Source organism: Balaenoptera acutorostrata, chromosome 15, assembly GCF_949987535.1.
Source record: "Balaenoptera acutorostrata chromosome 15, mBalAcu1.1, whole genome shotgun sequence".
Taxonomy (NCBI): Eukaryota; Metazoa; Chordata; class Mammalia; order Artiodactyla; family Balaenopteridae; genus Balaenoptera; species Balaenoptera acutorostrata.
The window spans coordinates 17,821,091-17,842,314 of record NC_080078.1 but is presented as its reverse complement, the minus strand read 5'-3'; the positions used below and the strand labels follow the sequence as shown (position 1 = coordinate 17,842,314).

At 50.3% G+C, this 21,224-nt stretch overlaps 1 protein-coding gene across 3 annotated transcripts in view; it reads right to left on the bottom strand.

Annotated features, from left to right (window-relative positions):
- The window catches only part of GTF3C1 (general transcription factor IIIC subunit 1), a 72,586-nt gene that overhangs the window by 42,324 nt on the left and 9,038 nt on the right, over positions 1-21,224 (bottom strand). For all 3 annotated transcript variants that reach the window (XR_009005310.1, XM_007186334.3, XM_057528395.1), the window contains exons 6-9: positions 17,755-17,878; positions 3,317-3,475; positions 1,581-1,696; positions 192-501 (exon numbers count right to left, since the gene is read on the bottom strand). Coding sequence is in view for 2 of the 3 variants with exons in the window: in XM_007186334.3 (XP_007186396.3) it covers positions 192-501; positions 1,581-1,696; positions 3,317-3,475; positions 17,755-17,878 (709 nt within the window). In the remaining variant the exon portion in view is untranslated. The remainder of the gene's footprint in view (positions 1-191; positions 502-1,580; positions 1,697-3,316; positions 3,476-17,754; positions 17,879-21,224) is intronic.

Sequence of the window (21,224 nt, the reverse complement as noted above, 5' to 3'; positions counted from 1 at the left end):
ACCTCCAGAGCTTATGATTTATGTGATGCACGTGACACCAACAAGTCCCTAGTTAGGGCAGCACCAAGGCCATCCTCAGGTGTCTGCTGGACTGAACGTCCCCAGAGCCAGGCAGGACAGGCAGCAGCTCAGACTGAGGGCGCGCACCCCCCTGCCCACCCCCCTACCCCCCGCCCCGAGCATGCCCCTACCCTTGGTCGGGGTGGTGTGGTGAGGCTGAGTCCTGAGACCGCCGTTCGAGAAGGACTTTGAGTCCCGCTGTGATCCTCTGCCTCTCCTCCTGCAGCCGCTGCCCTCCTCCTCGCTGTCCGACTCGGAGAGGAAACCGTCCTCGCCCTCGGGCAGCAGGGACTCCTCCTGCACTGCGGCCAGGCTCACGGTGGTCAGCAGCTCGCTCCGCGCCTTCTCCCTCTCGTACTGCCGGCTCAGGTCGCTCTCCTCCGCAAACACGCAGGAGATGTACTTGGTGGTTCGCTGCCGTCCTTCGTCCTCCATGAAGCCCTGGAGGGGACGAGATGTGTCTAAGACACTGCAGAGGATGCCGGGACACCCAGGCGTTCGGGTGACCGGGCTTCTGCGGTGTCTGTTTCCTTGTCATCCCCACATTCCCCCACGTCTCCTCCACCTCACGCCTGGGCCCCAGCTCAGCCCCTCGTGGGTCCTCCCGTCTCGCCATCCCTCAGGTTCTGCTTCCACAGGAAGCAATCCCGACTGTGTGTCTGCTCTAGGAGACTGTGAGCTCCCCGCTGGGCAGGGCCCTAACTTGGCCTTCCGCAAACCCCCGGGGCCTGGCACAGGACGAGGCCTACGAGAAACGGTCAATAAGCAGAATTCGACGGTTCCTAACTGTTGTCACACACTCGGAGTCAGGGCCTTGAGGTCACCAGCTCCGTTCGGCCACTGCCGTGGGGAGTGGTGGTGAAGCTGTCACTCAGCTACTCCGTCTCCTACAACAGGGGAAAGGGGCTTTCTGCCCTTAATGGCAGAAGGAGTAACACCTTCCACGTACCAACCACACGCCAAGGACAGTGCTAAGTGCTCCACAATCATTAGCTCAACTGTAAACTGCCTTCCAGCAAAATGGCCAGAAAGCTGGCAAGAAGGGAGCGAAGCATAATGGGCTGAGATAGCAGGTCTGGGTCCCGAAAGGGGACACCAGACACAGTTGGCTGACTCGGGGTCCCCAGGACCCAGGCAAGGAACCTAAATGAGAGGGAGGGCCGGCTGGGGCTGAGGCCTGGGGGGGTGCCCGCTTTGTGTCTGGGCGCCGTCGGAGGCGCCACCTCAGCTGATGCCCCACGCGGGAGTGGGGGACCTGCTCCCTGGGCTGCAGCATCTCCTGCTGACTTTTCAAAGCTGACAACTCATTCAATTTTCAAAAAGCGAAAACCAACAAAATCCACAGTGGGGGTGGGGTGGGGCACACTTGTGGGCTGCGTTCAGCACTCCCGCCCTCCCTGGCAGCCATCTGCCTCCTTGACCGAGACGGAAGGAAGGCCGACCTGGGCTCCCGACGTCTGAGACAGCCCTTCAGAACCACGCTGTGTGCACATCCGAAGACAATGAACTCACGCTGTTACCTTGACCACTTTGAATCTCTGAAGGAGACGGCACAGCATTCTGGCTTCCAGTTTTCCCACGTTCATAGCCACTCGGATTTCAGCTTGGGAAATGCCTTTCGTGCCTCGACGCTCAACTATGTGAAACAATACACTTGAACCCCAGCCTCCGCCACGGAGCCGTTCTGCACAAGTCAGGTCCGTTCCCAGACATTTCAATGCGGGGAAACCGACAAACAGAATAAGACACCTGCCTCCTCCCACCCTCCCCTCCCAAGACTCTGAACGCTCCAACTCATTGCTCATTTTTAAGCGCTCACTATCTGACTCTTCCACGTCAAAGCTGTATGTCAAGCAACCGACGCCCGATCCACCGAATTCCAGGGACGCTGTTTTATCCTGCAGCAGGAAGTGTGTGCTTTCACACGAACGAACTTTCTCAGCTAAATTAAACTGAGCCTTTTAAAAAGCACCGAAGGAATTTTTAAGGAAGAACGTCTGCCCATCCTTCTCGGTAGGCTCAGAGGCACTACAGACACCGATTATGGCCTTATTCCGTAACAGCTGCCAGCCAGCAGGGGCCACAGAAGGAAATAATGCTATTTGCTCCTGTAATAAATGACCAGTAGGCAACTGTGCTCTATTACTTGCTCTGTCTGGTGTGTCACCTCCTGCCCTGCTACACGCTGTGCTATTACTGCATCTTCCTCCAATGAGCCCTTTCAAATTTACTCGACTACTCAGGGGGTGGGAACTCCAGGAAGGAGCCTGGTGGGGTGGCGGTGGGCGGGTGTCCCTCCAGTAAAATACTACAGGGCAGACTTCGGGGCAACACTCTTGGACCATTCAGAAAGAGCTTCCCCTTTATTTCCTGATGTGGCATACACTTGAGGCCGCCAGGCAAAACCGATCTGGATAAAGGCAGTTTTGCTGTATTGTCCATGCATAAAAATAAACAGCAGAATGGAAAGAGGTGACTAGAATGTGTTCCTATGTTAAACTAGTAACATGCTAAAAGCGGGGATGAAAGGGTTATGGACAGCATTTCTCAAACTGTGTTCTGAGGAACAGATCCTGAGAGATGTTGAAGAGTTGATGGAAAACAGCCAAACAGCCTTTCCTAAAGGCTGTGCTGATTTGCCAGGTGTTTTCGTACCTGCTGGCTGAACCAGATCTCCTGCAGCCCCTCCCCTTCTACTCTAGACATCCTCCGCTCCACAGCGACCTGCCACCACACCATCTATGGCACTGGGTCACTGCTGTCTTACATAGATTTTAGGGGATTTAGGGGAAGGGGGAGGAATGGACAGAGACATGTTTCTTCCCCCTTCATCACAACAATCCCCAGGCTGCAATGATTCCAGACCAATTTTAGAAGTTGTTAGGTGACTCTCAAATCTTTGAGTAGTAATATTAATAGGTAATTTTTTTAGTGCTTTCTACGTACCAGGCACTACACCAGATGTTTTAATCCTACTTATTCAGTCCTCTTACGTGCTAGGGGAGATATCCCCATTTTACAGATGAGGGAACTGAGGCTTGGAGACCTTGCTAAAGTCTCCAGCTGACGGACAAGGGGCAGAGCAAGGACTCAAACTCAAATCTGACTCCAAAGCCTAAACCCTCAAGGGGACCGGGGGGCTTCCCGCTGCGTGACATTCTCGACAGCAGGGCCCTCTTTCAACATGTGACCAAAACACACCTCGACTCAAAGCTCGGGAACCCTGTGTATATGCAAGTAGGAGAACGGGACTTACTGAGCTCGTAGGTCTGTGTGAGCATGTCCCGCTCGTACACGATGTCCACCGGTGGCACGGCCTTGGAGATGGCCTCCTCGTCCTCGTCGTCGTCCTGGTCTTCGACCTTCCGCTTGAACTCCTTCAGCAGCCTGAGGCAGCGCACCATGACGTCGGTCCCTGGGAACACAGGCACACGGTTCCATGATGACAAATCAGTGCGGCCCTGGGGGAGGCGGCTTCAGCAGACCCAGAGGCCCCGAGAAAGGCCGCACAGGGCATCGAGTTTGGAACATTTAACACTGCACACCTTGGGGCACGAGACCTGAATACTGACTCCATAAAATTGCTTTAAAAATAAAAAACATATTATTAGTGAACAAAGAAATGCAAATGAAAGGAATAATGAGGGGCCTGTTAAATAAACAGCAGCCTCTGCTTCAGGCAAGCTCCATGACTACAGGAAACGTGCCTGTCTTTTCCCATCACCACCCCCTGCTCCCCCACATAGTGCCCGGCACACAGCAGGCACATGGGCGGTATTGCTTAAAGGATGAATACAATCTTCTCCCTTTTAAGCCAATACCCGTTACCACTAAGGTATGGCAGCAGTGTGAATAAGTTCTATGACCTTTCCAGAGCATTTCAAGAGGCCTTTAACTCCATGATTCCAAGGGTAGGAATTTACTCCAAGAAATAACTCAAAAAGAGGCAAAACTGCCAATAGTAAGAGGTCCACACAGAACTGTTTATAGACCCAGCTTCTGTGAATAATATAAACGACGACCAGGACTAGGGGCAGGACACGGACAAGTCACCACACTCTGCAGGCGAGCGCCTGCCTTCAGACAATCACAAGGCACCGGAACTCAACCTATGGAAGCACCATGTGGGGAAAATAACAAGCTCACGCCTATGGCTGTAACACGAGAGGTACAAGGAAGAGGAAAACCATCTCGACACTACGTGCGCTAACTCCTTTGATCCTGACAACCCTAGGAGTCATACAGATGAAGAAACTGAGGTACAGACGCGTTAACTAACTTGCCCAAACTCCCAGCAGCCTGTGACAGGGGCTAAGTGACTCAGGCAGGTGCCAGTCTCTGATATGGAAGAGATGGTTCTACACTATGATGTCCTATGATACTGACAGCAGGGAGGCAGAATAACAGCCCCTCAAGGATGTCCACGCTTTCATCCCTGGAACCTATGAACATGTTACCTGCCATGGCAAAAGGGACTTGCAGGCATGATTAAATTAAGGCTTTTTGTCGTGGTGCCGGTGGTCAAGGATTTTGAGATTATCCTGGAATATCTGGCTGGGACCAGTATAACATCACAGAGTCCTTGTAAGAGGGAGGCAGGGAATCAGAGTGAGAGATTGGAAGATGCTACGCTGCTGGCTTTGAAGATGGAAGGGACCACGAGCCAAGGAATGCAAGCAGAGTCTAAAAACTGGAAAAGGCCAGGAAATGGATTCTTTCCTAGAGCCTCCAGAAGGAGCACGGCCCTGCCGAAACCTCGATTTTAGTCCAATGACAGACTTCCAACCTTCAGAACGATAAAATAACGAGTTTGTGTTGTGTTAAGTCACTGTATTTGTAGTGATTGTTACAGCAGGGCTATCAGCAGCTTCTCCACCAGCGTCCATCAGCACACCGAGGTGCAGAATCCTCGGGTACCAGGGCAAGGAGCGGTGGCAGTGAAGCTGGTCTCTGCAACCCAGTGCCTCCTAAGCAGGAGCTGTGCCACTGAGGGCCTTGCTGTGAAGGTGTGTGGAGCACCCACACCAGGGCAGCACAGACTGACGTCTGAGCAGATCAAGTCCAATCACCCCAACTCGGGCAGGGGATTCTCTGTAGGTGGGGGACACAGCACGTGGTTTGCAGGTGAAGTTCACAAACAGTAAAGCATCTCAGGGGCCTGAACTCTGACATCGGAGACTTTACCCTCAGAGTCAGGTCCACAGAGGCTGACCCACCAGAACCCTCCGGGAGGGCTGGCCTGGGGCCAAAGGTCAGCAGGTGTGTGGGCACCCTCGGCAGGGCTCGGGCACCAGCTGATTCCCCTCCACTCCCGCCAGTGAGAGAAAATCCCCCAGTTCTCGACTTTTCATGAGAAGAAACATGAAGCCCGCGAAGCCACGTCTGGCACAGCCTCCCTGCCCCCGGCTCCCTCTGCGCCCGCCAGGTCCTCCCTTCCTGCTTCCAAAGCTTTGCGCTTCGCTCCCGGCCTCCCCCTCCCAAGAGGGAAGCCCTGGGAACGAGGGGACTCCTGGGCCATCTGAATGGGTGAGAACTATTTCAAGGCTCCGGGGCCCGGGACTGGGTCCTCCCCGTGGCCAGCACCCCCAGCACGTGGGCAGAACACTGGCCGCCAAGCCACTCGCCACCTGGTCTTCCTCTCTGTCCTCTACCTTGAGCTACTGCCAAGCCCCTCAGCCCCCCTCTCACCCCTAAGCTGGTACTCACAGAGCCACCTCCTGCTCCTAACAATAAAACCACCACCACTCCTCGGACGCCTGCCAGGTCCCGGACGCTGATCTCAGCTCTCCCGGCGGGTTATATGGGTTAGTCCTCATCACAGCCGTAGGAGGTGGGCTACCATCCCTGTGTCATGCCTGAGAACGTGAGGAGCCAAGGGATTTGCCCAAACTCCCATCCCTTAGCGAGTGAGGAGCTGGGATTTACTGGGCAGTCCAGCCTCGAAGCCCAAGCCCTAAACCTTTGATGGCATACGGCCCCTGATTCAAAGATGCCCGTGTGACTGAGAACAGCGGGTGACCCGGGGCAAGGGCCAGCCCGCGTGAGGGGTGACACAATGCAGCATTTATGGAGGCAGACGGACTCGCTCTCAGGCAAGAGCCCAGTGTGATTTTTTCCCACACTTTTATAACTTCCTTAAGGGGCTAATTAGCCAAGAAAAGATACACAGAACAGCCCTCAAAGTAAGCTAAGTGGAAGAGGAAAAGCGTTACTAGTACACTCATGGACTCTAAGGCAACAGAGGAAAACGCCCTCAGCCATCAGCCTGCTCCTCATGCCGAGGCAGCAGCTGTTCTCACCTGCATCCCCCGTCACAGCCTTCTCCTGATGGCATAGCTGCGTCCTCTGCTGACAGCCAGGACGGAAGGATGCCCAGAGGAGAGTGGGGATAAACGGGCTCCCGGGTCAGGCACATGTGGGTTTCAAGCTCAGCTCTGTAACTCTGGGGCGATGACTTGCTGTAGCTCTCTGCTCCCCACTCAGTGAAATGAGATGATGTTCTCCGCCTCACGGGTGTCAGCGAGACCCGAGACAACGTCTGTACAGAGGCTGGCGTGGAGCCGTGGGCCAGGCACTGTGTTGTGAGCGTTACATAAATTAACCCATCAAATCTCATGATCTGAGGCTGGCAGGCCCCTGTAAGCTGCACTGTACAGACGCGGAAGCTGAGGCACAGAAAAGTTAAGTGACTTGCTCAAAGCGACGGAGCTGTGAAGTGGCAGAGCTAGGATGTGACCCAGGCTGTCTGACTCTCAACTAACACAGCAGTTGCTCTTAATGGCATCACCGGCACCTAGCACCGTGCAAAGGCGTGACAAACAGGAGCTGAACTCAGGGTGGTTGGTCCCTTCCTGCCAGGTAGGAAAGCCCCACAACTGGCCCACGGTCGGGGTGACCTGGCTCCTGGGTCCCATGGGAACTGTCCCCTGCTCTGGTTCTGAGCATGGGGTTGAGGAAGGCGCCTAGACAGGCAGGCCGCTGGCTGGGGGAGGCTGAGGGTGACGCAGGAGGACCAGGCTGCTCCCTGCGGTCACACCGGGAACTGTGAGCCCAGGACCAACAAGGAGCATGCGGCCCAGTGGGGGGAGGGGGAGTCCCAACACATCTCAAGGGGTGAGCTCCAGCATCTGAGGCTGGGCCGGGCAGGAGGCTGCTATGACTCATCCAGATGGCGCCTGGAGAGGGCTGGGGCCACAGGGTCTGCAGCTCTGCCTGTCCCTGAGCACAGCTGATTTCTCTGCCCTGAATCCCGACTGCACTTGTTTCTGTATCCGTCAGAGAGGTAAGCCCTGGTCATTCACCCACGCTGCATCTGTCGCTCGTCTTTCTCAACACACTGATGGCGGCAACGTTTCCCTTTCCTCAGGCCATGTCATTTGCATCTTTCCTTTGGAAAACCCTGCGTGAGAGAGAGCGAGCCTGCACAGTGGTTAAGAATCTGGACTCTTCTGCCTGAGCTGGTGTGGGAACCTGGGCAAGCTGGTCGACCTCCCTCAGCCTCCACTGACTCGCCCGCAAACCAGGGCTGATGAGAAAGAATGTCAGCCTCGTGGGGCTGGGGGAGAGAGGCAGGAGAAAAAACAGGTAAAGGATGGGGCACAGGGCAGTCTGAGCTTCATGGTCCAAGGGACCACTTGGAATTCGTTTCACCAGATCTTTATGCATTTCCCATAGTTCTAGAGTTTTTTCCAGACTCAGAATTTCTATTTTTATTAAAATCCTTTCAGCTCATACTTGCCTTTTTTTTTTTTGGCTGTGCTACACAGCTTGCAGGATCTTAGTTCCCCAACCAGGGATCAAACCTGGGCCCCCTGCAGTGGGAGCGTGGAGTCTTAACCACTGGACCACCAGGGAAGTAAGTCCCTCATACTTGCTATTTTTAAGGGTATTGTTCCAGAGCACAAGGCAGCTGAAGTCAAAGCAGAAGGGGCTAGAGTGAGACTGGTCAGCAGACTCACGCAGGTGAACGTGGCCTGTCACTCCATCTGAGCTGCCACCTCGGTTACCTGCAACCGCCCTGGAGGAGTCGCGGTCCCGTTGATGACGGCCCCTGACCCCTGGGTGCAGGGTTTTCTTTCCAGGAACAAAAGGGAGGAGAAATACAACCGGCCAGATCACTGCTCGTGCTCTCAAATACACAAAGTTTTAGGCATTTTACACGCACAAAAACATGTGGCGTGCACTAAGGTCAGCATTTCCACACAAAGGAACCACGCAGTTCTTCCGTGTCAATGATCCAGGAAGGGCTCCACCTTAGCGTGAAAAGTGCCTTAATTTAGACATCCTGAAGTTCCAAAAAGGAAGAAAGGAAGGACAGAATCTTTACTGAGTACCTGGGATGGGCCAGGCACTGTGTTAGGTCCTTTCACAGGCTATTTTACTTAACCATCGTGTGAATTCTGCAAGTTATTATCACCGTTTTAAGAAATAGGAAACTGAAGCTCAGAGGGCTCAAGCGATCTAAGTGGCCTTGGACCCAGCAAGTGGCCTTCCTTCCACACTAGGCCACATGGTTGGGCCTGAATTTCACATTTCTACCAGAAAGCACTGTTCCTTGTAAAGGAAAAGCCAGAGCGGCTGTGACGTAGAACCAACAGCCCGTGTGTCACACATTCCCAATGAAACATCTCATCCGCCTCCTAGCAGAGTGGTACCCTCAACTGTGATCAACCAGGGAGGGAAAAAAAGCAACAAATGAGCCCCAGGACAGACTTCCTCTTCAAGGGTCACAGACAAAGGGACAGTCCTACTAGTAAGCCAAGCGGAAGTTATGTAAATTCAGTGTTACCCCCTTCACCCCACCAACACACACACACACACACACACACACACACACACACACACCACCCCACCCCCACCCCCTGAATGGGGCTGGTCAGTCATTCAGATAGTCTGGGAAACTGAAACTGTAAGCAAGCCCATGGGACATTCTAAGGAGGTGACTGCCTTGGGTACCGGCAGAGAGGCCTAACCAGAGATGGAAGGACAGCATTCAGGGCAGCACCCAGAAGGACGGAGGGGGGTGCTGCAGCCCACACCCAGGGCGATGGAGCGGGTGAAAAGTATGGGCTCTGGAGTCAGTCTGTCTGGTGAGAACCTGCCTCTGCCTCTTGCTGGCTGCATCAGCGTGGCTGAGTGATCCCACAGCCCTGTGCCTCAGGCTGCTCAGCTATGAAATGGGGACAAGAATAGCATCTTCCTCACAGAGTGCTCGGGACAGTGCTTGCTACTGCTTTATCATTACTGTTATCACCACCACAACCTCGCAAAAACAGAGCTTGGGGGCTCCAGTGTCAGACGGAGTCACCGGTGTTGAAAATGTCAGGAGGCTGCTTGGGGCCTTTCATTCAATTTCACAGCATTTATTCTGTGATGGGCCTAGAACACATAAAGAAGGACAAGACAGGGTTCCCACCCCTGCAAAGGGTTGTGCCTGAGAGAGAGGCCAGGGAGCCTCGGACAGGGTGATTAGGCTTCACACAGGCCCGGGCGTGAACTCTGGCTCTACCATGAGCGAGCTGTGAACCTCTGAGCCTCAGGCTTCTCATCTACAAGGCGGGGATAATTCTACAACGTGTCTAGACTAACCTGGGAGTAAGGACTAAGGGAGTGAATGAGTTAAGTGCTCAGGGTACGCTATCCAGCTGGATGGCTACAGAGAAATCGGCTACAATGCGCTCAGGGCTCTGCTTCCAAAACCCACAGAGCTGGCAAACAAAAAGACTACGCAGGGGAAGGGAGAGAGGAGGGGCCATTTGGGTGGGATATTAAAGGATCCGGAAGAAACTGTCTTGGCAGAAGAGGACAGGCATTCCATGCAGATGGAAGGGCACCAGCAAAGGCAGAGGTGGAAAAGGACTGGCCGTTTGGGAAGGGGTGCTGGTGGGAGAGGCAGGAATGAAGATGAGAACGAAGAGGAGACTGCAGATGATTGCAGATGGTCTCCAGCCGAGCAGAGGTTTTATTTTTCATTCTGCAGGCATGACGGGAAGATACCGGTGGGTGTGGAAGAAGGGCTGATGGAGGGGTCTCCTGCTCCCGGCCACCCAGGCCGCCTTCACCTTCACCTTAAGAGCCACACTTTTCTGTGCTCACTCCCCTAGCAGCACGTCCCAGCTCTGTGACCTTAGGCAAGTGATCTGTGCTTTAGTTGCTGATCAGTGAAGGGTAGCACTGAGAAGATGGGGTGATAAAGGGATCAGAGTCAAAGAACTAACACTTGGCCCAGTGCCCCGCAAATTCCCTCCACGGTTCTTCTGCCCTGCGCCCCCCCAAGGCACAAAATGGTTAACAAAGTGCGGAATCTCCCCTAGCCCCTTCCTCTTTTTCACGCCCTAAGACAAGCCATCAGGGTCAGTGGTCTCTCTGGCTAACTGTGCAAGGCAGCGCGGGTCCTGACAGTAGCACACACGGGGGCTCACACAGGTTTAGGAAACTGTGGGAACGGCCTCGGTCTAGAGGTTCAGTCATCCTTCAATACCTGGTGCGAGTACCACCTCCCGGACCCTCTGGACGGATCACTTAGGTCCCCAAAGCTCTTAGAGCGTGACCGACAGGCAGAACTTTCTCTAGGACTCCAAGCTGGGCGCTGTTCAAGGATGAAACCTCACCACGCAGACACCTCTCAGTCACTTTGCTGGCCACGCAGACACCTCTCAGTCACTTTGCTGGCCCCCTGAACGTCTCTGTGGCCAGGCTGCTCACCTGCAGGCCAGCCCTGTGCCCACAGGTCCCAGCACTTGCCTTCGGGCTCTTCCGAGCATGGGGAGCCTTCCCTTCTCATCCCTCAGTCACACCACAGGAAGTTCTCAAAGGACAATGTCGCCAGTCCCTCCCCTCCGAGGCACATCTGCTGTTGTCTGTCCCCGTCTCATTCTCCAGAATTCTGCCCCAGACCTCACCGCCCTTCCCCCTCCCCGCCGTTGCCAGCCTGCTCCTTCCACCCCGCAGACCAGGCAGGCCCATCTTCCTGCTCAGGGGGGTCGATGGAGCGGCCAGCAGGCTTGAGCCCGTGTTCCCTCCTGGGGGGGGGGACACAGAGGAAAGGACTGTTTTCCCACAAGGGCACCCTCCAGGTGCCTGTGCCCCCTCAACCCCAGTGAAGTCACCCAAGGCCCAGAATTTATGCCACTGAGGATTCTACCCCTTTCTCTACTCTTTTAAGTTCCTGCCTTTAATAGTTTTTGCCATATTAAAAGGTCTATTTTATTCATCTTAATTATTGAGAGTAATTATCTTCATATTTTAGCTAGAGTCCTTTAATCAATCTTGTCACTTTTAACTTAGAGAAATCTCGCTATTTTTAATTGTTTGACCTGTTTTCCCCGAGCACCATTCATTTTCTAGGCTTTAAACTTCTCTGACAATCTTCTATTCTTTTCATGTTTATGCTCGCCCTTTATCCTGTGTTTCTGATCTTCATTCTTTTTAATTCCGGTTTTCTGGTTTCAAAGCTCTTTTAAACCTTTATATTTATTTTATTGTATTTTAATCCTTCTTAGTATGGCTCATGTCTCTTTTTTCTTAGCTTCTATACTTTAATCCTACTGTAACATTTTAAATGTCCCCTTCTGCCATTTTAATGACCATAATTTAGTTTGCTGTACCCTGTTTTAAGTGTTTGTTGGATTTGGTTTTCAATTTTATTGTAATTTTAACAGCTTTATTGAGATATAATTCATACACCACACAATTCACCTGTTTAAACTATACAAGTCAGTGGTTTTTTAGTATATTCACAGGTATGTGCACCCATCACAAGTCAGTTCTAGAACATTTTCGTCACCTCAAATCCTTTAGCTATCACCCCTCTGTGCCCCCAGCCCAGCCCTAAGCACTCACTAATCTACTGTCCTATTCTGGACTCACCCCTAAATGGAATCCCATAGTCATGGCCTTTTGTGATTGGCTTCTTTCTCCATTGAACGATCATGGCACCCTGGCTGAAAAGTCAGTTGACCACAGATGTGTGGGTTTATTTCTGGACTCTCAATTCTATTCCATCAGTCTCTAATTCTATCCTTGTGCCAGTACCATGCTGTCTGGATTACTGTTGCTTTGTAGTAAGTTTTGAAATTACAATGTGTGAGTCCTCTTACTGGATTCTTCTTTTTCAGGATTGTTTTAGCTTTCTACATACCCTCTAATTCCATATGAATTTTAGAATTAGTTTATTGATTTCCACAAAGAAATCAGCTGGAATTCTTATAGGAATTGCGTGGAATCTGAAGATCAGTTTGGGGAGTACTGACATCTTAACAATGTTAAGTCTTCTGATCTATGAACAGGGGATATTTTCCCATTTACTTAGATCTTAAGTCTCTGTCAATATTTTGTAGTTTTCAGAGTATATGTTTTGTACTTGTTTTGTTAAATTTATTCCTAAGTATTTTATTCTTTTTGATACTATTGTGAACAGAATTGTTTTCTTAATTTCATTTTTGGACTGTTCATTACAAGGGTAAAGAAATATAACTGATTTTTGTATATTGATCTTGTCCTGCTACCTTGTTGAACTTGTTTTTCATTTTTGAAAAGTCACAGGGCAACAGCTTGGGGGAAGAGTACACACCATAAGCAGGGAGGTACAGACACTAGAACCACCCCATCCTCTTCACAGCTGGACTCACCTTGCCACTGAACCTGGGAAACCCCGCTAAATGCCTGTCTCAGTCATTAGCCCCAGGGAGCACAACTTCTGTCTTCCGACTGTGATCCTTTTCTGAGGGATTACAAAGTTAACTTCTATTTCTCTTCCTTTCTGTCCTCAGCACAATTTAATAAACACAGAATGACTGCTAAACACTTGAAGAAAATAATCCAAATTTGCAAAACACATCAGTTTAGGTGACTGTTTTCATTACCAAGATATATTTGCCTTTTGCAAAACAGATCACTGCAGCTTTCTGTAACACATTTGAAATATGCCCGAAATCCAAACTCTTTGTTTATGGCCTTTTAGAAACACTCATATATATCCAGGCGCACCTGTAAATTTACATGAAGCAATACGTCATCTTTATTTATTATTTAAGTCTTGTCTACTCCATAAGAGCTTGGAGGGAAGGTTTTATGTTAATTTTGCAAACTGGGAAGACACAGCTCAAGGCAAGAAAAGACTAAAAAGCTGTGCATTCATCCCTTGTCTCCTGCGCGAGGAAAGTCACTGAAGGGGCACCTAATTAAATTAAATTGGCTAAACATTTACTTAGCACCTACTCTGCTCCCAGCAGACAATGCACAGACATTAAGGACAGAAAGTATGTGAGGGGTGCGGCCGCCACCCTCAAGGAGGGTGGCTTAGTTGGGAATAAGTCACACAGATAAATAGCTGAGACACAGCGTGGCAGGCCTGTCCATGAGCCTAAACAGCGGAGAGGTGGTGACAAGACCACGCGGGGATGAGATGAGCCTCCTGAACGGTCAGGAATGGGCTCACTGCGCGTGTGCGTGACAATCTAAAAATGCTGTCATCTCATCGTCGTAGGTATTTGCCCTCTTAATCTCACCACTGACACCCTTAGTACCCAGTCTCTGAGCCGTGCTGATCCTTCTTCCCAGCACTGGGCCTCCAGAAAACTAGGGCCACTCATGGTGTGATGAGGACGCCCCTTCAAGGGTTAGGCAGACGACATACCCAGACTGAAGCCAGCTGCGGGTTAAACAGCAGCTGAATAAATGGGGAAGGTGGGTTCCCTCAACAGGGGGTGGCACACCTCTCTGCCTCACCAGTTGCTATTAAAGAAATGCAGTTCAACGTTGCCTAGTTTTATTTTCACAGAAAAGTTGACAGGCTGACTTTGTAGGTGAAATTTCTGATTTTTAAATGCCAACAACTACAATTAAAACAAACACCATGAGGCCAACAAAATACACTGCCAGATGTGGCCCAAAGGCCCTGCTCTGTGTACACTGTCGCCTGTAAGCTCCACGACACTCTGGAAATATATATATTATTATTCCAGATAATCCTGATGAGGAAGCTGAGGCAGAGAGAGGTCAAAATTTGCTGAAGGACTCCCCAACAGGAAGTGACAGGACAAGAATTCTAACCCAGGGGCTTCCCTGGTGGTGCAGTGGTTAGGAATCCGCCTGCCAATGCAGGGGACACGGGTTCGTGCCCTGGTCCGGGAAGATCCCACATGCCGTGGAGCGGCTAGGCCCGTGAGCCACAACTACTGAGCCTGCGCTCCACAACGGGAGAGGCCGCGACAGTGAGAGACCCGCGCACCGCGATGAACAGTGGCCCCCGCTTGCCGCAACTGGAGAAAGCCTTTGCACAGAAACGAAGACCCAACACAGCCAAAAATAAATAAATAAATTTATATATATAAAAAAAATAATTCTAACCCAGGCTATCTTACATCAAAAGTCCATTCAGGTGTGATAGTCTCAAGGGGCTCCTTTGAATTTCCAAGGACCTCAAGCCGTGGAGAAGCCCAGCAAAAAAATTATTTAAGGCTATTTCTCTCTTAATTTCTCTTTACTCTAAAAAAATTACTCATCTGCTTATTTTTAATGCCTTTCTTTCAATAGGTCAGGAAATAAGAATGCTTATTAGATCCACAGGTCATGATATTTTAAGCATTCAGATAATCATATTTCCAAGCCAAATGTTAGGTGGGAATCCCCAGCATACCTCTCAGTTCCTGAGGCCTTTTCTTCCCTGCCTCAGGACCCAGCGGAACTTCCTGGTTTCCTGTCCACTTAAGGGCTGATGCTCCCCATCCCTTCCCCTGGGGAACTCCAGTCATTCAACCAGTCACACATCTACTCAGCACTTAAGACACTCAAAGATGAAGTCTGCTCTTGGGGGGCTTTCCTACCTCCAGGGGCTCCTGCCTTTTATACACCTGTTGTGTGGTAATATCTGTGTGTTACCATCTTCTCCACAAGACTTAGACACAGGGAAGTCAGACAGGGGGGGCAGTGATTCCATTAACTAAATGAGGAAGCAAAGGAAGAGACACAGCTCCCTCAGACTGGCAGCTCGGTCACTCAGCAAGCATACCACCTCCCTCCTGCAGGCACCAAGCCAAGTACTGGGGACGCCGTGGTCTGTCCTCATCCAGCAAACATTCTCTGGAGCTGTTAGTGAGGCCAGTCTCCAGAGGTTACTTGCTATGCCCACATAGTCAAGCACATAGGCCTTAAGCTTTTTAAAATTACACACCTTTTAGTTTTACTTGGCGTTGATAACTTTTTTCCATTTGCTTGGTTTTCTCTGTACCCATATCGAATTCACACTCAGACTCTCTGCTAGCATACAAATTTCCCTTCACACATTCACAGGCACTAGGCAAATGATCCTTTGCATGAACTTCCGTCCCCCACCCCCCGCGTCTGTCATCATGATTTCCCTTCATCATCTCTCCAGGGTTTCCATTGTCCCCCCTTCTTCCTGGACCCCATGCTTTCCTGTCTCTCGGCTTAGCCTGTCATTTGGTGGTGTACATCCTCCTGTAGCTTCCTAAAAGGGAACTTGGGAGATTAGAGATGAATTGTTTCTAATCCGCATGTATGAAAATGTGTGAGGTCCTTATTCTCACACCTCACTGATTGGAAGATTCCAGGGTGAAAGTCCATCCCCTTCAGAAAGTTGATGGTGTTGCTCCAAGCTCTCTAGCTTCAGTTACTACTGGGAAGTCTGATGTCTCCTCTCTGGAGGCTCTTCAGGCCCCAGACTTCTGAAGTCTCAGGCTGTTGGATCCTGGTGTGGGTTTCTTTATGTTCATCATGCTAGACATCTGCTAGGTCTTTTGATCTAGGACTTAACATCCTTCAGATCTAGGAAAATTCCACGTCATTTCCCGTCATCTCCTCCCCTGCACACACACTCCCTCCCCCTACTATGAACTTGAACTCCCACTGTGTGAACATTGGATCTTTTAGGCTCAGCTTCTTATTTTCAACTTAAACTCTCCTATTTCCATCCCTTTTGAGTTTCTGTTCTTTACAGGAGATTTTCTCAACTTTATCTCACTATCTTTCCTTCTACCAAATCTTTTATTGCAATAGTCATATTTCTTTTATTTCCAAGAGCTCTTTTTTATTTTCTGCATGTCCCTCCTTTATAGCCTCTTGCTCTGGTTTCATGGATGCAGTACCTTCCTTCTCTCTCCTTTCCTTTTTTTCTGCTCCTCACTTTGTTTCTATTTCCTAAGTTAGTTTGTTTCTCTTACATTCATGTTAGAGTTCTCAAATGCTTGGTGAAACGTTAAAATGCTTCATTAAAATACTGCTGTACATTAAAAGTCCTGTGTTTTGCAGGGTCGGGAAGAGAAAGGGAGAGGCTGCCATTGTGTGGGCTTCCATGAAGCGTGAGCAGGCAGAGGCCGACTATTTTGCTAGGAAACCCCTAAATTTCAGGATCTAGAAGACTTTTCTCTTGGACTGGTCAGTTTCTGCAGAAAAGAAGCCTCCAGCCTCTGGCCTTAGGGACTGTAAGCCTGGCTGCCAGTGTTTTAGGAGCCACAGGGGGAAAGGCAGTGAAGACTCCTACCTCATTGTGTATAGAGATTATCTCAGACCGCCTGTTATCAGCACTGGACCCTGTCCCCAGCTGCATCTCATGTCTGAGAGTCTCAAAAGTCTCCAGTGCATCTTCTCTTGAGGTTAAGTCCAAGGAATGAGGAATCACTGGAGGTACTAATGAGGAAAGACTAAGCCACGAAGTCCAGACCTCTGTCTTTGTGGGAAAGGGCTTGTTACCTGGCTATGCCAAATAGGGGAGGGGACCTGGGGGTGCAATGGCTCTTCACAGACTATAAACCAATCCTCTTGTCTCTAGTCCCATCCAAACTGGTGCTTTCAGAGTTCCCTGGTTTATTTCAGGTTTGAGGTGTCCACTCTTGGCTACTGCCCCGCACAAGCATTCAGCTTTCCCAGTCTGCTCGGTCAGTTACCATTTGTACATCTGCCTTTGAGCACAAAAATGTAGACAACTCTCCCTGCCGTCACTTCCTGTCCTATTCTCTTTGTACTTGCAGGTTTATTCCTTTTATAGCCTATCATCACTAGGAAGGAGTTGGAAGAGTGCAGAAAAACTCATCTATTCCTTCTGTCATCTTTTACTGAAAGCTCTGACCCTAAGATTTTTAAACAACTTTGGTTAATCAGGAGGGGTTAAACAGCATGGGATAAAAATCAAGAACTGAGAAAAATAAAGGACTAAGGAAGGTTTTTAAAGTTTCAGAGTCTATTGTCCCTAGTTTAACTTTCTTAGAAGGTTCAAATCCCACCTCCACCACTTCCTGATTGCTTAACCTCATGTAAGTTACTTAGCATCTCTTAACTTTAATTTTCTTACCTGTAAAATGGTAATGATACCACCTACTTTGCAGGGCTAGAAAAATGCAATCATGCAACACACAGATCAGGTACTTAGAAAATACTGGCTTAGCATAAGAAGGAAAAGATAAATTTTGGTTTCTGGACACCAGGAATGGGAGATGTTGGAGGGACATCCATATAGAGATGTTTGCTGGGAGTCAGAATGGGTTTCATTCAGCAAACGTTTCCTGAGCGCTTTTTATAGAGGAGGTCCTGAGCCAGGCGCTGAGGAACAGAGTTGAAAAAATAACGTGAAATCATCCTACCTCAGGGCAGAACGTGGTAAGAGGGACGGGCTGGCACTTAGAGGGGAGAAGTGAAAACTGTCCGTGCAGCCCGGGGAGGAACTGAGACTGCCTTTACCTTTCTTGGTCTTGCAAGGTCCACGTTCAGGGTGGATCTCTTGTAAGGGAAGAGGCACCACCTTGGCCAGCCCCGCGTTCAGCATGTACTGGTACAGACGCTTAAATGTCCTCTCGCACAGCCCCTGCAAAATTGAAATGCTGCTGTTAGGTAGAGCAAGGTGTTTGAAACTATTGGAGGGTCATGTAAACGAACAAGTGGGGACCTGAGTTAACTGATGATCTTGAATGAGGAAACACTGGAGGCACTAACGAGAAAATACTGCCAAGCTACCTTGTCCAGGGAACAAAATGGGTCTGCAGCAGCATATAAACCATCCTTTTGATTATGAGTGGGGAAAGAGATTTCCCTACAAAGATCCTGAAAGGATGCACCTGAAAGGGGTGAGAATGAGGCAGATGGGGGCAGCACTAGAAAATTTTCACTGTATACCTTTTCATATTGTTTTGGTTTTTTTAAACAAGTAAGTGTATTATTAATTATTAATAGATATATACATACGTACACACACCTCTCACAGGCAGTGGAAGAGAAAAAATTAAATTTAAGAACTTTAAAAAAAATTTAGTCTATCTGTGAAGTTTCAGCAAAATGAGGCCGAGTACCTCCACCCCATCACTCACATTTCTGCGAGGAGGCAACACAACCAAAATGACCCAAAGCGCCCCTAACTGTCGAGGTTACCAACGAGCAGCCTCCAGTGCAGGCCGTGTTTTTGCATCTACACGTTTTTTTTTTGAAAAAAGTAATTTACTTGCCAACACTGAAAAGTGAGAGAGTTCATGTTAAAAAAAACAGATTCTGGCTTCTCTTGAAAAACAGGATCTGGCAACAAATCCTAGGCCTGTGGTTCCTCCCAGCAACAGCCAGCGGGAGGTGAGGACCAGCTGCTCCCTCCAGACAGGCACGCCCGGCCCGGACGCCCTGGCCTTCTCTGCCCATCAGACCCCTTACACGGTGAGGCCGAAGGTCAGTTCCTGTTTATCACCATTTTTGTGCTGTTTTTCTCTCATGATAGTTAAGAGGAAAGTTGAATAATTCTTGAATCCATATTGATATAAAATTTTTTTTTTTTTTTTTTTTTTTTTGCCCACGCCACGCGGCTTGCAGGATCTCAGTTCCCCAACCAGGGATTGAACCCGGGCCACAGCAGTGAAAGCGTTGAATCCTAACCACTAAACCACCAGGGAACTCCCTCAAAAACTTATTTTACACTTGGCCTGTTTCACTAATCCGTACCACCCTCCTGGCCACTCGTAGCATTTGATTTTGCCACCTCTGGACAGACAGGCAGGTTACCACCTGAAGAGCAGGAGGCACTCGCGACCAAGAGTGGTTCATGGCACCTCCCAGGTTTCCTCTTACGCTCGGGGGGGGGGGGGGGGCAGCATGTGTCTGAGGGCTGCTGCCACCACCCACGAACGTGTGACCACCTCTCGGAGGAGCCGGTACGCTAACTGCTGGGCAGCAGAACATACTGCTATCAAAGAAATACAGACAACTCACACATGGCTCATTTAACCCGCTGGCTGGTAAATGGCACCTCTGGTTAATCCAGCCGTGCCCCCAGCGTCGTGGAGAGACCCTACGGAAACGCATCCATCAAAGCCTAGCCCTCAACATATGGCCCTGAGCCCTGGACCATCCTATGGGGGGCTGCCATCGAGGACTCACATCATCTGCCCAGAGGATGGAGGACGACACGGTCCTTCCCTTACGGGGGGGCCACCGTTGAGGACTCGCACGATCTGCCCAGTTAAAGAAAGTGGCCTTCCCCACTCCCCCCAAAAGTCAGCATCCATATGCACGGCGGCCACCTCATCCAGAGGTTAATTATTCACTAAATCCTGCTCAGCCTTCTCTGACCCCTATTTCCAGCTGCTGACTAAACATCACCAAGTCAAAGTCCCAGAAGATCTTCATACTCAATAAATCCTAAAATCAAATTTGCCATGTGCCTCAACCTCAGGCAAACTCATTCCTCTTTCTGAACTCTCTACTTTCATTGTACACTCATTCAACAAATCTGGGCTCAGCGTCTCCGTGGGCCAGGCCGTCCTCATGGTGGGGGGTGGCAGGCGTGGTCCCTGCCCTCAGGAGCCCGCCCTCCAGCTCTGGTCCACTCCAGGGAGGGGCTGCCACTCAGGCTGGACAACAGAGTCCTTCTCCTTCGTTCCTCCCCACACCCGACACCCACACCCCAGCTTCAGTCACTCACCAAGTCCTGCTAGTGCCACCCCCCCAAATGTCGCCAACAATTCAAGGCATCACCCACCCTACCTGAGGCCACAGCACCCACCTCCCCTCCCTGCCTCCAATCTCCTCCCCATCCATCAGTTCATTTCCCAAACGCTCAAACTGCAGTTTACCAGGCTAAAGGCTGAAACCCAAGTCCTCAGCCTGGCACTCGAGACCTTCCTTATCTGGCTCCAACTTTCCTTTCCAGCCATGTCTCTTACTACTCCCACCGGGCACGCTGCCGCCTGGCTGCCCCCTGTGTCACTGCCAAGCTCGGAAACACCCCATCACCTCCCACAGCTCCACGCCTTTGCTCCCGCCCATCTCCTCTGCCTGAAAGATGGTCTCTCCTCTGTCGGATGATGCTGACTTCATCTTCAAAGCCCAGCTCAACTGGAACTGGCTCTACAAAGCTTTTCCCATCTCTCCTTTCACGCAACTCAAACACATCCTTCCAAGGAGCAGTCTGGCCTGAGTGTGTGGTCACACGTCAGCCCCTCCAATTAGACTGCTCTGCGACATTGTAAGACTGTCATCCTGGTTAATTTTTGCCATGGTGGTGCGAAACACAGTTCTGACTCCAAACAGACACTCACTAAAGTATCTGTCGCATGAATAAATAAATAAAATAAACAGTGTCCTGTATCAGTCAAATCTCGTCACTTAGATCGTCCACAGCATTGACCTCAGACTGCTCAGTTTCTCTACCCTTGAGTGACTCAGCAGGGCAGAGGGTTTCGATCTTCAGTGTCTGCATGGGCTGGACGAACAATATAAAGAACAAAGCGGGCAGATATTTGAGCTTGCAGGAGTTTCCTTCATCTTGACTAGGGCCTCTCAGGAAGAGGCCTTATCAGTCTACCTTTTATTCCCCACTTTTGACAGACACTCAGACACTGAGAAATATTTCTCTCCTCCTGAACAGCAGTGCTCATGGAGTGACAAATGGCACTGCCTGGGCGTCTGAGAGCTGACAGGAGGTAAGGGGCCTGGGGTGGGCGGCCAGCACACAGCCAGCTCCAGATAACTGCTATCACAAGAGACCACGGGCCCAGGCTGGCCAGAGCCTCTGATATTTCAAGGGAAGCTGGTAACCTAGATTGTGAGGAAAAATCTCAATTTTTAAAAGATGCTAGGTCAGAGTTCTTTTTAACAATGTGCAGGCCGAATGTGACCCACAAGCTTTGGTTTATAACCTCTGCTTTAAAGAGGCTTGGGCATACAGTGCACTT